The 18,901-nt window shown below is 41.3% G+C and overlaps 1 protein-coding gene across 1 annotated transcript in view; it reads right to left on the reverse strand.

Moving 5' to 3' along the window:
* Positions 1–445: 445 nt before the first annotated feature.
* Positions 446–18,901, reverse strand: part of LOC127635926 (NLR family CARD domain-containing protein 3-like) — a 70,537-nt gene continuing 52,081 nt past the window's right edge. The window contains exons 7-8 of the mRNA XM_052116227.1: positions 1,461–1,507; positions 446–1,362 (exon numbers count right to left, since the gene is read on the reverse strand). Of these exons, the coding sequence (XP_051972187.1) occupies positions 803–1,362; positions 1,461–1,507 (607 nt within the window). The 3' untranslated portion in view covers positions 446–802. The remainder of the gene's footprint in view (positions 1,363–1,460; positions 1,508–18,901) is intronic.

An 18,901-nucleotide genomic window follows, 5' to 3' on the forward strand; every position in this document is an offset into this window, starting at 1 on the left:
TTTTAAACTACTCTAGTTAGTTAATAGTTCTCAATTAGCCAATGAAAATTCTGATATAATTGATTAGCTAACAGTGAAATAACACCGTTATCAGTTTGATGTTATTTACTGATTATTTAATTGTGTTTCTATATTAGTTAATAGTTTTTAATAAATTGTTAATTTAGTAGTCATGATTCACTGTTGCCTTGTGTTTCTTAACTGTAATTTGTTCCTCCCAGACTACACTTCCCATAATTACCTGCCCTCATCACTGCCAGTTGTCTTTCATTAAGTCATTAGTCTTTGTGTATATAATGCCCTGTTTTTGGCTTGTTCTTTGTCAGTTATGTGTTTTGACCTCCTGTTCATTGACCCATTCCCATCATGGATGTTTCTTTTGTTCCTGTGTTTACACCGTTAATCTGTCCTTTGTTTAAATACTATTTCGCTGCACCTAGATCCAGCTCTCGTGACTTCCATCCAGACATTGCAGTACTACTCATTTGTCCTTCATAGTTACCAGTTAATGAAGTAACAATATTCTAAAGTGTTACCATTTCATGTTGAGCATAACTGTATGTTTAACTAACCTCCCTAAAATATTTATTCTACTGTATGTTACAGTGTTTGAATTTCAATAAACTACAGCTGAATGTCACAGACATATTCAATAAAGGCAGTGTTTTTTAAAATTAAAAAGAGAAATATGGACTCAATGACTCACTGTAAATCTAGTTGATGAGAGATTTTGTTTATTTGACAATTCATAAAGGATGTCTAGAAAGAGTTTGGAGTTGATGTGAGATATGGTGAGTATATTTCACTCACCCAGTTGTGTGTGTGTGTGTGTATCTGATTTACACAGACACACTGAGGAATCAGAATAAACTCTAAATCCAGCATAGAGGGGTTCAGTGAATGTGCTGATGAATGTGTGTAAGTGTGTGAGTGTGTCAGAGACGCTGTAAAAGGACAGAGTGCCAGCCGGACAGTCCACATACACTCCGACTCTCTTACAGCCGTGTGAAGGGGGGCGTATGACAGTTCTGTTTTTATTGTGACAGACAGTGAATCTGTCATCAGAGCAGCACAGACTCCAGGAGTTTACACTGAATCCAAACCAACAGTCATAACTTCCTCCTTTCCTGCTGATTCCTTTATAAGACACTGATATATCAGAACCATTTCCACTCCATTGAGTCTCCCAGTAACAGCGTCCAGTCAGACTCTCTCGACACAGAACCTGATGATACACATCAAATCTCTCTGGATGATCCGGATATGACTGACACTCTCTCACACATGTCACCTTCCTGTTCCCCTCAGACAGAACGAGTTCAGTGTGTGCTGTGTTTGAATCCAGTGTGAGATCACAGAAATCTGAACACAAGAGGAGAAAAAACACATATAACACAACAATCACTAAACCAGTGTGTGTATGTGTGTGTGTGTGTGTGTGTGTGTGTGTGTAGACCTACATTTGTGTAGTCCTGCTGTAATCATGAACTCTCCTCCGTGATCTACTCTATAAAAACACAAACACACAAATATGATCACATTCATCTCACCTGAAACATAATTCAAACATCTGTGATGAAATACATTGTGGGAAACAAAGTTTGAGACCCAAAATAAGTGTATTGTTCTGATTGTAATTGCCGTGCGTAACAAGTTCTTTGTGTGAAAAGGAGAAAGATGGAACCGGATCAACAATCCACATGAGTTTTTATTGAATTAACACAAAAATCACAATTCAGCACAACACAATACACTGGAACACTGTTGTATGTGTCTGACTCTTTGCTTCTCTGGCATCTGGCTCGCTCTTAATTCCCTCTCATGCCCTCACTACAATGAGAAACAGGTGTTAAGAGGTAGTCATTCTGGCTGATGTACAGTACTCCCCCAAACCACCTGGGACAACACAGCTCCAAACCCCCTGTCTGAGGCATCGGTCTGTAAAACAAAATGGAGATAAAAACCAGGAGCATGTAAAAATGGCCCGCCACAAAATGAAGCTTTCACCTACGTAAAAGCCTGTTTGTATGGCTTCTTCCACTGGACCGGGTCTGGTGCTCTCTTTTTAGTGAGATCAGTCAGCATTAGGCACAAACCTTGTATAGTAGCCAGCCAAACCCAGGAACTGTCTCACCTCCTTTTTGGTCTTGGGACTCAGACAGCCCACAATTGCTGCGGTCTTATCAATTTGCGGACGGCGTCCTGAAAATAAATTCTACCTATCAAGATGCACTACATTCACATAGTTTTTGGGTTGAGGTTAGGGCTTAGTACAGCCTCACACAACATCACACTATCTGACATGCTGGTAGCACATCCTGATAGGTATTATCCACCAGACAAGATGTGTTACCTAGAATTTTAACACATGCTGTGTACAGTGCTACAGTGCTGTTGTAATACATACCAAAAGGCTCTCCTGTGCCACCCGACATGTGCTACCCATCTTTTAACTATACATATGACTGTTTTTACTGCTGGTAGCCCATCCTGAGCAGATAGCACAGATTGTCAGAACACTGCACCTGTCCATGACCCAAGTGGAAGCCCAGATCCCATACTTCCAGCAATCCAATTGCTTACTTCTTTGGGTTTGCCATGAGTCCCACTCATCTCAACAACCTCAGGACAGCACTCATATGCTGCAGATGCCGCTACCACTGTTACTGTAAATAATTATATCATCCAAATAGGCAGCGGCATAAACAGCGTGCGGTCTGAGGATTTGTCCATGAACTATTGAAATGTAGCCAGGGCCCCGAACAAACTAAATGGAAGCGTCATGATTTATGTAATTCAAACGGTGTGGAAAATGGCATCTTTTCACAGGACATGGGAGTTAATAATGAATCCCTTAGGTAAATCCAGTGTCAATTTAAAGTGAGCCATGCCTAACTGACACTTCGAGGCATTAGGTACATATCAAATTTAGACCCCGCATTGACTTTTCTATAATCCACACAGAACCGGACTGAATCGTCACTCTTCGGAAACAGCACCACCGGGCTGGCCCAGTCACTGTGGGATTCTTCTGCTACCCCTCATGTCTAGCATGGACTTTAATTCTTCCCGAACCACTTTTTTTGTGTTCGGGTAATCGGTAGATATGACTGCATGCCACAACCCCTGGGGTAATTTCGATATGGTGCTTTATGAGATTCATACGACCATGGAGAGGTGAAAACACGTCAAAGAATTCTCTCTGTAACCTGGCACCTTGTGATGGTGAGAGGTGGTCTCTGCATGTGATGGGGTGACTTGATCAGTGGCTTTTAAATTCACCTCTGGTTGCAGTTTAGTGTCCCACCTCCCAATTTTTTCATATGAGGTTGAGCACGTGGTCCACACCTGTACAATAATTCAAATGGAGAGAACCCAGTGGAGGCTTGCAGGACCTCTCATACTGCAAACAAAAAAACTTGTTCCAATTTCGAGTATCTTCGTCAATTAACTTACGAATCATATTCTTTAGTGTCTGATTAAATCGCTCGAACCAAGCCAAGTTTGGGTATGATAAACACTGGTCCGAGTCGATGTAAGCCCCATGAATGTCAGCCCAATAGAAACAGGCCATTAGACCGCTCAGTGACCTTCCATCAGCAAAAGTGTGGAGATGCTACTTTTGTGTAGTCGTGTTTCCTTGTGTTGCTTTCGTTCATGTGGCTTGGTTCTTGGCTTTGTCGAAAGTTCATTCCATCAATGTTTTGGACCTCTGTTAGATCAGATAGTTATTGTCTGGATGAATGATGAGGTGGGCTTAGAAGCGAAGCCTTCCACATGAAGGATCGACGACTCCCGTTGGGTGTGTAAACCATAGAGAGAGAGAGAGAGAGTGTGAGAGGCTTCCTCGGGACTTCGAGTCCTGAGCTTCCTTGGACCCTACATGGCACGGAGGGTCTGGAAGCAGCAAGATGCAGTTACAAAGAGAGGAGGCAGAAGAGATGAAGAGAGGAGCAAAAGAGATCCATAAGAGAGAAGACAAGACAAGCAGTATGTTCTTCCTGTTTGGAGACATTTGAACTGAAATTGGCCGCATCTCCAAAGGTATCCTGCTGAGACTTCCCCTCCCTTACGTTATCCTGATGTGGAACTGATGTAGACAGTTCCGACTTCCCAGCCAGTCAATCGCACACCACACAAGAGACACTTTGAAGAAAATTTGTGTGGATGGGTCCTGTAACAATGTAGTAAATGGCAGCCAATTTGTACCTGAGATTAGTGGATAGGTGAGGTGGGGACTAACCACAGCTTTGACACTATGTTTTTGTCCCCGAAATGTAATAATGACAGTCACTAGAGGGTAATTGTGAATAGCACTGTACACAGATCACACCTTCACCCGTCAGCTTGTACCCAAAGCCTTGTCTTGAACCAAGCATTGAATCCATCTGTACATGAGGCAGTGGATTCCTCAACCTCAGGGTGAGAGTGGAGAGGGAAAGGGTAAACCGGTGGGTTGAGAAAACCCCGGAGCGGGGGAACCAGTTTGGGAAGGGAACTCCCTGTTTCCAGGGGAGTGGAAACAGGATACTTGGAGGGTGAGGGGAGATAGAGGAAGAGAGAGAAATGATGACGAGGGCTCACAGGCCCGCCGCCATATGATCCTCTACCAGCTGGACGGCATCATCCAGTGACACCGGGCGATGTCACTGGACTCACTCCATGGTTTCTCTTGGCAGATGAGTGGTGAACTGCTCCAGCATCATAAGATTGATCACCACTTCGGCGTCACACTCCTCCACAGCCAGCACCCGTTGCCAGCAGGCATCACGGAACAAGCTGGGTATAGACAAATGGGCAGTTGACCTCAGCAAGCATGAGGTAGAAAAAAAACACTGGCAGTGTTGTTCTGGAGTGTGGCCGACCCATTGCAAGATAGCCTTCATCAGGGCTTCATACTCCAGACAGTTTTCAGTGGGAAGTTGCAGAGTCGCCAAGCTGGGCTTCCCCAGACAGCAGCGGTAGCAACTGAATCAGCCACTGGGCTTTTGGCCATCTGCAGGCTATAGCGGTTACCTTGAAGAGCCCCATGAAGACCTCCGGGTCATCCTGGGGGCCCATTTTGGTCAATGCTGCCTCCGGGGTTGTGGCTAGGACCTTTCCTGGGTTAACAGGATCTGCAATACCTGCCGGTCCTCCATTTGGGGCTGGAGGAGCTCCTGGAAGCGCTGCCCCTGGGCCAGGTGGGCCTTTTGGTGTCTCTTGAATGTTGGCGAGGACTCGGATGACTTTGCCCGGTGGTGAGGACTCAATGGTAGCACTTCTTCCTCCAAGTTCACGGGTTTCGGCAACCGTGTAACAAGTTTGTTGTATGAGGAGGAGGAAGCAAAAACCAGATTAACAATCCACATAAACTTTTAATTAATTAACACAAAAATAGCTTTTCAGCACAACACAAAACACCTGGAACACTCTGCAGTGTGTTTCTGACGCTCTCTGACTCTCTGGCTTGCTCTTAAATCCCTCATGACCTCACTGCAATTAGAAACAGGTGTTAGAGATAATCATTGATAGGTGATAATTCTTACCATACTCATCTCCCAATCTCACTCTCTAGTCGCAAACCGGCGCTCGACCACAACCCCACCACCACACTGTGCATTCCATGGATATTAAAACTAATTAAAATAGTTTAAATATTTATTTGCATTGCCTGATCAATGTCTACACTGTACAACTCTGTGAATTTTGTTTATAGACTGTATATAGACTCTTTGATATGAAAATGTAATGAGACAAACAAACCTGAACTACTGTACTACTGTACTGTATAGCTGTACAGATATAGAAAATGTATTTACTTCAAAGTGCTGCAAGTTATTTTATCTGAAATAACACACAGAGAATCTCTCTTTCAGCTTGTTCACTGGGGTTATTAATACAATTATTATTTAATTACTTATTTTTAAACACAATAAACAATCGTATTTTATCTAATTACACAATGATGATTCATCGACATTACAGACATTAGTTTTATCGTTTGTTAATGCCTGATCGTCTGTAAAGCTGCTTTGAAACGATGTGTGTTGTGAAAGTCCCTATACAAATAAAATGTACTTGACTCTCTCTCTCTCTCTCTCTCTGTAAATACAAGATTCAAATAGCTTTATTGGCATGCTAAATAAGAGGCTGTAAAACCATCAAACTTTAGAACTTTACTACTAGTTTAAACTTTCATAGAAGGCTTTGTCAAGCCAACAACAAAGTTTCACATGACAAACTTTACTTATCTAATACAATAAAATCCACAATGACAAAACTCTAATTGAAATGTTGCACACTAGCAGTCAGACGTATGCACACACCTACTTATTCTTTACTATTACTCTAAAATAAGGAAAATAACAATTATTATTTCATGAAAAGTCATGAAAACTGAAATAGCACAAAAGTATGGGAATTATGTATTGATCAATCCATGTTAAATGAAAACTCTTTTGAAACAGTATTGAAGGAGTTCACAATTATGATGAACACTTGAGCACTGCTGCACATTTATCAGAAAAAACTAAAATACTATTTTAATTTAAAACAAATATATATAGATTTACACATGTCTACAAAAGTCATTTCAAGACTTAAAAAACAATGAAGATCATAATAAATGCTGATTCTTGTTTTATGATTGAATTATTGCACATTTACAGAGGGTTCAGTGTTTGCATTTCCTGTGTGTTTTGATGCAGTTAAAGAAATATACAATCTTTTGTTTTCTGTATGAGTGAGACAAGTAAGGAGCGCTGTTGTATAAATCTACATCACGAGCGTCATCCATACACATTACTGAACCTAATAAAGACACACAGGAATGTGATTTAGTTTTCCTGGAACTGAATGGGTTAACACTAACTACAAAAAAAATATGTGATTAAACGTGATTAATATTTTAACAACACATGAGGGGTGTGAGGGGTCAAGGAACTGAGCTTGACACCCCTGCAGTACATACACACAACATCCCATCAACAACAAACTCAAGGGCTTTCACGCTGCACTTAACCCTGGGTTATTGTCTTTTAAACCCGCTTTTAACACCATAGAAATCTAGGCCCGCGGACGGGCCCTTAAATGTACAAAATAAAAGTATGCGATAAACAAAACAGCTGTGTGTTACATTGGTACACATGCCACATATCTTTGGAAAGCTACATTTCTTGATTTTCTATTGATATAAACCATTTTAAGATACAATCACAACAGCAGGTACAATCTATATCTTTGTCAGACCACCAACATATAAACAACCAATAACAAAATTTAGGCAACTCACCTATGATGCCTCATAGTTGTACACTGAGCCATAACTTCCCGACAAAAACGGTGTTGTTTCATTGTCAAATGTCCAAATGATCAAATCAAGTAAAATGTTTAGTCCAAATCACATTATTACATCAATAAATATCCACAGACTCTTGTTGCATCATTTCAAAGCACCTGGCAGCTGTGCCTAATCTTTCACATATTACCGGTAATAACTTCAGTTCAGATGTAAACATTTCCTATATCCGGTATCAAAATGGAAGCACGCACTCTGACCTTTCGATTGACACCTCATTTGACCCAATAGGAGCTTCCATGTCCTGTCCACAGCCTTCAATACCCAACCACCATCTGTGTCGAGTGTAAGGGCATACCCACTTTCCTTTGTTTACTGATCAAACCAATTACATTGAAGAGTGGAAATGACTGACGCATCGTATAGCCAATGAAATTCTGAAAACAGTGATATGCGGCTTTAGTGGAACGATTAGAGTACGGCTCTGTTATTCCTGTAAGCAAAGTTTCCTCGAGTTTACCCACTGCTGTAGCGCCTCAGCGTAAATGCATGCAGAGCTGCTTTGGAACTGTTTACACATTTGGCGATTTAAATATGGTGAAACGGACGTAAAAACAGGATTTTCACCCCAGGATGTGATATAAGAAGGCATTCATTGTCAAAATTCTGAGTTTGGAGATGAAATTTCTGAAAACAATACAGATGATTCAGAGGCAGATGGAGAGATGAGACACGGCTCTGGACAAGTAAGTGTTTTCTTGTGTTTATAACATATATTACTGTATATTCCGCATAAATAAGCTTTAGTTTGAATAATGAATACACATTTTGTAATTACCCTTTGTCGTGTGTTTCCTCAGTGAGTGTTTGAACCGTTTGTGCGTGTTTTTAGTTCATTGTTTGTTTCAGATCTATTGACATGCTATATAGATGTTTTGTATATTTACTGTAAATATATATATATATATATATATATATATATATATAGTAAATAAATCAATAAATATAAGTTGAAAATAAGAATATATGTTTGAGAGTCTATTTGTTACAATGCGGGAGGTGGGGGAGGTGTAGGGCCATCTATTTGTTACAATGCTGAATTGATGGGGGAGGTGTAGGCCCATCTCTTTGTTCCATAGTACATTGGCAAAGTATACAGTATTTACAGTAAATATACATACAATAATAAATTTTTACACACTCGAAAAGAAAAACTAATATATATATATATATATATATATATATATATATATATATATATATATATACAGTGAGGAAACTAAGTATTTGAACACCCTGCTATTTTGCAAGTTCTCCCACTTAGAAATCATGGAGGGGTCTGAAATTGTCATCGTAGGTGCATGTCCACTGTGAGAGACATAATCTAAAAAAAAAATCCAGAAATCACAATGTATGATTTTTTAACTATTTATTTGTATGATACAGCTGCAAATAAGTATTTGAACACCTGAGAAAATCAATGTTAATATTTGGTACAGTAGCCTTTGTTTGCAATTACAGAGGTCAAACGTTTCCTGTAGTTTTTCACCAGGTTTGCACACACTGCAGGAGGGACTTTGGCCCACTCCTCCACACAGATCTTCTCTAGATCAGTCAGGTTTCTGGGCTGTCGCTGAGAAACACGGAGTTTGAGCTCCCTCCAAAGATTCTCTATTGGGTTTAGGTCTGGAGACTGGCTAGGCCACGCCAGAACCTTGATATGCTTCTTACAGAGCCACTCCTTGGTTATCCTGGCTGTGTGCTTCGGGTCATTGTCATGTTGGAAGACCCAGCCTCGACCCATCTTCAATGCTCTAACTGAGGGAAGGAGGTTATTCCCCAAAATCTCGCAATACATGGCCCCGGTCATCCTCTCATTAATATAGTGCAGTCGCCCTGTCCCATGTGCAGAAAAACACCCCCAAAGCATGATGCTACCACCCCCATGCTTCACAGTAGGGATGGTGTTCTTGGGATGGTACTCATCATTCTTCTTCCTCCAAACACGGTTAGTGGAATTATGACCAAAAAGTTCTATTTTGGTCTCATCTGACCACATGACTTTCTCCCATGACTCCTCTGGATCATCCAAATGGTCATTGGCAAACTTAAGACAGGCCTTGACATGTGCTGGTTTAAGCAGGGGAACCTTCCGTGCCATGCATGATTTCAAACCATGACGTCTTAGTGTATTACCAACAGTAACCTTGGAAACGGTGGTCCCAGCTCTTTTCAGGTCATTGACCAGCTCCTCCCGTGTAGTTCTGGGCTGATTTCTCACCTTTCTTAGTATCATTGAGACCCCACGAGGTGAGATCTTGCATGGAGCCCCAGTCCGAGGGAGATTGACAGTCATGTTTAGCTTCTTCCATTTTCTAATGATTGCTCCAACAGTGGACCTTTTTTCACCAAGCTGCTTGGCAATTTCCCGTAGCCCTTTCCAGCCTTGTGGAGGTGTACAATTTTGTCTCTAGTGTCTTTTGACAGCTCTTTGGTCTTGGCCATGTTAGTAGTTGGATTCTTACTGATTGTATGGGGTGGACAGGTGTCTTCATGCAGCTATCGACCTCAAACAGGTGCATCTAATTTAGGATAATAAATGGAGTGGAGGTGTACATTTTAAAGGCAGACTAACAGGTCTTTGAGGGTCAGAATTCTAGCTGATAGACAGGTGTTCAAATACTTATTTGCAGCTGTATCATACAAATAAATAGTTAAAAAATCATACATTGTGATTTCTGGATTTTTTTTTTAGGTTATGTCTCTCACAGTGTACATGCACCTACGATGACAATTTCAGACCCCTCCATGATTTCCAAGTGGGAGAACTTGCAAAATAGCAGGGTGTTCAAATACTTATTTTCCTCACTGTATATATATATATAGAATACAGAAAAGATGGAAAAGTTGTGTCTAGCTTTGTAAATTACATTTATTTATTCTCCCCCACTCAGCAAGCGGCCACATAAAGTGGAGCAGCAGGACAGCACCTCATCAAGAGAGGAGGGCTTTCAGAGAGACCCTTGCTGAGGAGCATGGCAGAGTTGGGGTCTCACTCCACAGCCAGACCCGTATCTCCTGCTCCACGAAGAGCACATCACAGGCTGTTGCACATCACCAAATCTTGCACCGCTGGTCGTCTGAAGTGCAGGCAGTGTCATGCAAAGACACCAGTGAAGTACTCTCCTGTGTTGTGCCTATGTGCTTTGTACACAAATGTGACTGCTACAATGACTGGCATTTTGCTAGAAACATGTACAATTTTATAATGGTTTGTATATACTTTATGTAAAAATTAATGTAAATAGTTTGTTGTGTATTTTTTATATAAACAAATTGTCCACCATAGCACTAGTTTTGACTCTTTTATATGCACAACATTTAGTTTCAAGAAGGGAAAAGGCACTCTAATGTGTTTATGCATCAGTTACTCTGTGTCAGCAAAACTAATAGTGGATCTGGATATGGAATATGATAGCTCTAAGTGTCATCTTTCATTAGAGCCCAAAATTATGACTGTACGTTGAAGCGTTCAAAAGTTGCAGCCTTTTTGTCCTAGGTTTCCAAAGTGACCTTTTGGAGTATCCAAAAGGCACTTTTGTAAAACGCCTGGGTGTACCCTTAGAAAAACATGTGTAAAATATTCATTTTTTATGATATTGTTATAACATTTGAACCTGGACTAGGTAAGGATTCATGCTGTGATCCCATTGTGTTCTCAAGCTAATAGCTACAAGTTATAGTCATCTGCAGGCATCTGTATGCAAAAAAAATTTCAGGCGGAAAAAAAAAATTCTATTTCATTGTGTTCAAACTTCTATTACTCAAAATCAGTAGCACTTACAGTAATTCTGACAGCTGGAGAAAAAACTTCAGAGTGCCCCCTTTCAAATGTGACCAAAACCATGCATGTACTCCAAACGGTTCAAGAACAGCTTTAAATTTACTTCGGGTATGCCTTGATTAGGCGTTTTAGGCTAATTTTACAGGATTGGGAAGAGGTTAACCTCGAGTAAAGCAACATTTCACACGTATCATTGTGAAAGGTGATTAGCACCTCTTTTAATCCTGGTTTATGAAATCTGCTCCAGAGCAGTGTTAGTGCCGCTTTTAAAAGTGCACCAGTAAGTTTTTATCTGGCTCTTATTCGTCCCAACAGTACCAGTGCTTCTGAACTTTATACTGTCATATATCATCATGGAGACACAGTTTATTTACTAACTGCAGCTGCGTCACACAACGATGTTTGTTTATGATCCGTTTTATTACTTTTTGTCTGTGTTTTTCTCTGTCTCATAAAACACACATTAGTTTAATGGATATGCTTAGATTAAATCTAAATGAATTCTCACAGGTTGTTTTGCACTGGACTGGGAGCAGACTGTACATTTTCCCTTACTTACTGTATGCCAAACTATAAAATATTTAAAACAAATATATATATATTTTACAATGTAATAAATTGAATTTAGCATAAACAGAAATATTAATAATTTGTAATGATTACTGACCAAATTAACAGTTTAGATATGCATTTGATTGAGTGATTGGTTGCTTTTGTAACTTAGTTTGATTCTAAATAGGGCTGCCAAACGATTAAAATATTTAAATTGCGATTAATTGCATAATTTTACGATTACGATTATTCACAATATCTTTATAAACTTGAGTTGACAAAATATGCTTCATTCATTTTTCAGTCATCCAGACAAAACCTACTCCATCAACAGAACTGAACAACAGAAAATGAACACAACTCAATTAAAATTATGCACAAAATATGGTAGTTGTAAGTATATTATGACTGGATTTATTTGCTTCTTTTTATGGAGTTTTGATAGACATGCAAAAAGTCTGCACTATCATTTACAACTGAGAATGTGCAAAATACATCAACAACTCCTCCTAGACCATGGTCACAATTGTAACCGGTTAACCCTGATCCTAATCTGACATTGTAGATTACCTGCAGGGATCCAGCAATCAATATCTCCAACTTCTGCATTGATTAGTGCACTATCAAACAGTGATGCTGTGAAAGAACCTTAGAGACAGCAGCAGGGTTTCCATAAGCTGGAAATCAGTACCGCCGCTGCTCACCCTATATGCATATTAAGCAGACTGTGTAGTGCAGCAACTCCCTAGGGGGGCACCAGAAACTCCACCAGCTGCCTTTGCCTGCTATACATTATTCAACGACCCAATAGCAGTTGCGGAAACACAGACGATCGCCTCATGCCTTTCATTTTGCGCTCACACCGCACCTCACAACTTTTGCCATGCTCTCGCACCTCATAGTGCAAAACTGGTGTTTAAATGGCTGCTGTCTTGCTGCTGCAATGATGTTACAAAGTTCCGAGCTCTATCAATACTTTGCAGGCATGGTGAGAACAGCTCCCTGGCGAATTCCTCTAAGGAAGGACCTCCTTTCTCAGGGATGGGGCACCCTCTGGCATCCGAGCCCCTGGACAGGATGTGGAAGATCTAAGTGGCCTACTACCTGCTGTCATAGACACGATCAACCAAGCCAGAGCTTCCTCTACCAGGCAGCTTTACACCCTGAAGTGGCGTTTATTCGCAAATTTGTGTTCTTCCTGATCTGAAGACCCACAATGATGCGCAGTGGGGTCGGTGCTCTCATTTCTGCAGGAGAGGCTGGAGGGAAGGTTGTCCCCCTCCACCTTGAAGGTTTATGTAGCCACTATATCGGCTCACCATGAAGCAGTGGATGGTAAGTCCTTAGGGAAGCATGACCTGATCGTCAGGTTCCTTAGAGGTGCCCGGAGGCTGAACCCTCCCAGGCCATGTCTGTTCCCCTCCTGGAATCTCTCAGTGGTCCTTTCAGGCCTCCAGAGACCCCCCTTCGAGCCGCTAAAATCATTCAAGTTCAGATCCCTCTCCCTGAAGACGTCCCTCCTGATCGCACCCACTTCCGAGTTTGGTCCATCTTGGTCCCTATGTCGTCCTAAGACCACGACCGCGCTACGTGCCCAAGGTTCCTACGACCCCCTTCAAGGACCAGCAAGTGAACCTGCCAGCCTTTTCGTTGCTGTGTCCGGTGCGTGCCTTGCGTACCTATGTGGACCGCATGCAGAGCTTCAGAAGTTCTGAGTAGCTCTTTGTCTGCTTTGGTGGACAGCGGAAAGGGAACGCTGTCTCCAAACAGAGACTAGCCCAGTGCATTGTCGACACTATCGCTTTGGCCTATCAGAGCCAGGCTGAGCCCGCCCCCTTGTGGGTCCAAGCACACGCAACAAGAAGTGTGGCAGCCTCCTGGGCACTGGCCAACAGCACCTCTCTAGCAGACATCTGCAGAACGGCGGGCTGGGCAACACCCAATACTACTATAGGAATAAGGAACGACTGACCGGGTGTTCCGCTTGCACACAGTGCCCTTCCTCTCCATTGAGGCGATCACGTGCGCTCTTTCTCCCAAGAGAGTCCACTAAGCTTGCGCTCCCTGGATGTCTTTCCTCCCTAGCCCTCTGGAACACAAATTCAGCGGAGGAATTCCCGACCAGACCCACTATGGGTACTAACTATTCTGTACTGGAATAGGTGCTCCACAGGGTTGGCCATCACGGATTAATCCCCCTGTGTGTATTTTCCGTAGTACGGTCCCCCTCTTGGCGGACCCACGTCTCCCTTGGGTAGTTCCCTCTGCCCCCCCGGTCACTGTGTTTGTAGTAACTCCTCCCTCGCAAGGTAGGATCTACCACCGCGCCACTTCCACATGTGGCCTGAAAACCCATGTGACATATTCACAAATTGAACCTCCCCCAGGCTGGGCAGGATGTGGTCTCTGTGGGGTATTTTCCCCCTGAAAGAATAGGAGTTGGAAAAGAATGTCTTCCCTGATGCGCGTTATAGCGTTAAATGGCTCCAGCAGCTTTAACTCTATGCGAGAAACATAGAGAGAGAAAAGGCGCAGCCTGCTCCCATGCTTGGCATGTCGCTCTTCCCCCTCCCCGGGAACCTAAAAAGATTATGATGATTTTATGGGGCGTTGGGAAGGGTACGTGCAGTCTGATGCAGCCTGCTGCTTTGGCACACAACTGCCTGCCCAGCCTGCATCAGCAGTTCATGTACACGGTACAGTGCATGGAGTGATTGAATAGGGACCCCTAGTGTCACTTCATTTGACACATTGTCGAGTGAGCGACAGAAGGGGGATGACTAGGTTACTGCTGTAACCCCCAGTTCCTTTCATGGTCACGACGCTGTACCGAGCCACTGTAAGCGGCCGTACCTTATTCTTGGATCCTCAGTGCAAACCTGAATGAACAAATGATCGATCTCTCCTTTTGTACCCCTATGTCCGGGGGAGGGACATGCAAATTCTGTCTGCCAATTTCTCATTGGCCTTTTCTCAAGTTCAGAGGTAAATGAGGCCTTCAAGAAAGACCTCTATTGTCGCTTCATTCGACACAAGGTATCGTTCCCTCCATCAGGGAACGGGGGTTACAACAGTAACCTAGACGTTTTCTTGTACATAACATTTATTGTTTCGTTTTTGTTTTCACATTATTTGTCGCTGAAAATGACAGCAAAATGCTGCTCCTGCAGATTAGCACATACCGATTTGCACAATCATACACAAGTTTTGATGCAGCAATTGTCAGTTCACAAACTGCAGGGATTTTTGTGTGTTTGCTGGGATTTAAGGAAATCTGCAGTATTTACAGTATTAGTCTTAAATATTAAATTGAGCAGGTGTGTGCCATTATTTTGGTACAGGGGCCACATAGGCGTTAAGCATGTCAGAGAGCAGATAAAAAGTTCTGCATAGTTGTATCTTTTAAACCCAGAAGTAGTAGTGCACTCATGCACTCAATGAATGATGCACAATTTTCTGAGTTGTTTACAGACTGATGGGACCATTCTCAAATTTTGCTGCTTCATTTCTATCACGTGTTAGTAAAACTGAATTAAGACTGAGTATAATTATTAATTGTTTATTTTACCATACTTCAATGCGGTGGTAATTTAGTATTCAATTTAACACTGTACATCAGGAGTCTGGATTAATAGTAAAATAAAATATTCTGAAATAATTGATTCTAAAGCACCTTGGAGAAACTCAACAGCAGTGCAAAATATGAAAAGACAATGCAGAAAAGCAGAGCGCATGTGGCGTTAGACAAAACTTGTAGTCCATTATAATATCTACAAAGACAGCATCCATGCTTTTAATATGGAACTAGGCAAAGCTAGACAGACTTTCTTCTCGAATAATATAAACAGCAACTTAAACAACACACGCACTCTTTTTGCGACTAGAGAGACTGACAAACCCCCCAAGCCAGATTCCCAGTGAAATGCTCTCAGACAGCAAGTGCAGTGAGTTTGCTTCTTTCTTCTCTGAAAAAATCAATAATATCAGAAAGGTGATCAGCACATCCTTGAGTTGTGCTGGGGTCAGACAATTCAAACCACAACCTGAGAAAGTAGTTACTATGTCTGATTTCAAAGAAATTGATTGCAAAATTTTGGAAGAAACCGTACAGCACCTTAAAACATCAACCAGCGCCCTTGATGCACTTCCCACATCTTTTTTCAAAAGTGTGTTCAACTGTTTAGAAGCAGATCTCCTAGAAGTGATAAACTCTTCACTTCTCTCTGGGAGTTTTCCAAACTCCCTGAAAACTGCAGTTGTCAAGCCCCTCTTGAAAAAGAGCAATCTGGATAAGACCATATTAAGCAACTATAGACCGATCTCAAATCTTCCTTTAATAGGCAAGATCATTGAAAAAGTTGTCTTCAATCAGCTGAACAAATTCCTGAACTCAAATGGATACTTTGACAATTTTCAATCTGGTTTCCCATCGCATCACAGCACAGAGACAGTGCTCGTAAAGATAATAAACGATATTCGCTTAAATACTGATACAGGCAAATTATCAGTACTGGTACTACTCGACCTCAGTGCTGCATTTGACACTGTCGATCACAACATACTTCTTGACAGGCTGGAAAACTGGGTGGGGCTTTCTGGGATGGTCCTAAAATGGTTCAGGTCATACTTAGAAGGGAGAGGTTATTATGTGAGTATAGGAGACCATAAGTCTGAGTGGACGTCCATGACATGCGGAGTCCCTCAAGGCTCAATTCTTGCACCACTCCTGTTCAACCTGTATATGCTCCCAATGAGCCAAATAATGAAAAAGAACCAAATTGCTTACCACAACTATGCAGACGACACACAGATCTACTTAGCCCTATCACCTAACGATTACAGCCCCATTGACTCCCTGTGCCAATTCATTGATGAAGTTAACAGTTGGATGTGCCAAAACTTTGTTCAGTTAAACAAAGACAAAACTGAAGTCATTGTGTTTGGAAACAAAGATGAAGTTCTCAAGGTGAATGCATACCTTGACGCTAGGGGTCAAACAACTAAAAATCAAGTCAGGAATCTTGGTGTGTCTCTAGAGTCAGACCTTAGTTTCAGTAGTCATGTCAAAGCAATAACTAAATCAGCATACTATCATCTGAAAAATATTGCAAGAATTAGATGCTTTGTTTCCAGTCAAGACCTAGAGAAACTTGTGCATGCTTTCATCACAAGCAGGGTGGATTATTGTAATGGCCTCCTCACTGGCCTTCCCAAAAAGACCATAAGACAGTTGCAGCTCATACAGAATGCTGCTGCCAGGATTCTGAGCAGAACCAGAAAATATGAACATATCACACCAGTCCTCAGGTCTTTACACTGGCTCCCAGTTACATTTAGGATTGATTTTAAAGTATTATTACTGGTATATAAATCACTCAATGGGCTAGGACCTCAATATATTGCAGATATGCTCACTGAATATAAACCCAACAGATCACTCAGATCATTAGGATCACATCAGCTAGAAATACCAAGGGTTCACTCTAAGCAAGGAGAGTCTGCTTTTAGCTTTTATGTCAGCCGCAGCTGGAACCAGCTTCCAGAAGAGATCAGATTTGCTCCTACAGTAGTCACATTCAAATCCAGACTCAAAACACATCTGTTTAGCTGTGCATTTACTGAATGAGCACTGTGCCACTGTGTGTCCAACTGTTTGTACTGTATTTTATTTTATTCTATATTATAACTGTTTCAATTATTCTTATTTTGTATTCTTATTTTAAATCTCTTCTATGTAAAGCACTTTGAATTACCATTGTGTATGAAATGTGCTATATAAATAAACTTGCCTTGCCTTGCCTTGCCTAAAGGCTTATTTAAATGTTGGCCGCAATGGGTCACGATGTGGGTCTCGTCAGTGGTTTTTTTGGCATTCCATTCAGTACACAACTGAATAAAACAGGCTGCATGACACTGATAAATGATAACTACCAGAGTAACATTCACATACAGGTATTAGGGATACAAATAACACAAAAACAAACATATTCCTCTCTCACTAGTTCATCACTGAAAAGGTTTGCTCACAAACTTGCCACTAAAAAGCACACTTTTCTTTGAGCATAATATTGCACTATTGAGCACAAAGGGGGGTTCGAAGAGGAGAAAGCGCCTGCTCACATGAATGCCAGATTGCATAAATGAAGTATGACATAAGGCAAAATATTTCCTATTTATGCAAGTGTAAATCTCTGATTGGGGTGTTGCATCTATTATCTGGCAACCCTGAGCATATTAAAAGATTAAGGATATGCGATAAGTCCCAAAGCCAGATAAATGAAAGATCTAATAAAAAACATTCCTGATAAATCGACTTGTGAGCAGCAGTATGCCCTGGTTTGTAATTGATGGTGCTCCAAGGCTCATTTGAGGGAGCTTAGTGTTTCCTGCCTGCGTAGACACTTTTTGCAACAAACTTTCCAAACAGAGTAACTAAGAATCATTGATGTGCCATACTCAAAATATTCCCACAACGCAGACTTCATCTGCAAAATAAAGGTTCAGGGTCCGACATGTCTTTGTGTTGAGCTGAGCCTGAGTCATGCCTTTCAAATTAAGTGAGGATTTAATGTAATGAGGAAATAGCAATATAGTGATGTATTTGATCAAATCGAGTTTATCTGATGATATGTCTTTATTAAACAAATTTGGATTTTAGAAAATGTTATATTCAAACAGATTATATATTCATGCAATACCGTGAATAAGATGTCTATGTGTGAAAATCATACATTTTTTAAACCGGGGTAAATTGTGAAACTGTTCAACCGTTACATCCCTACTCGAGATGCTGCCACTATTACAGAAACCATCCTCAACATCATTACAGCAGAGAAATGCAGACCCTGCAGCATCATTTGCCATTGATGGTGCTACTGGTATGATCAGTAAGCTTTGAACATTTTACTTCTATTTGAATAACAGTTTTAGTATAGAATTAACTTTTAATGTCAAGACAAAAAAACTGAAGAGGCTAAAAGACCTTATCCCTGGAATCACTGTCACTGTCCACTGTGTTTCCCATAGAATAAAAAGCCTTACACAACCAAATACTGCAAAACTATTTCAACAATATTTTGGTTCTATCAAGCAAGCAATACAAGAACAGAGTCAACAGCACATGGTCTTTACAACTTTACCAAGGCTGAGTTCTTCCTCCGGCCCTCAGTCGAATGCAGATTGTGCACGAGACGCTGCACAGACAGTTTCAAGTGTTCCCAAGATGA

The sequence above is a fragment of the Xyrauchen texanus genome, chromosome 43 (genome assembly GCF_025860055.1).
Source record: "Xyrauchen texanus isolate HMW12.3.18 chromosome 43, RBS_HiC_50CHRs, whole genome shotgun sequence".
Taxonomy (NCBI): domain Eukaryota; kingdom Metazoa; phylum Chordata; class Actinopteri; order Cypriniformes; family Catostomidae; genus Xyrauchen; species Xyrauchen texanus.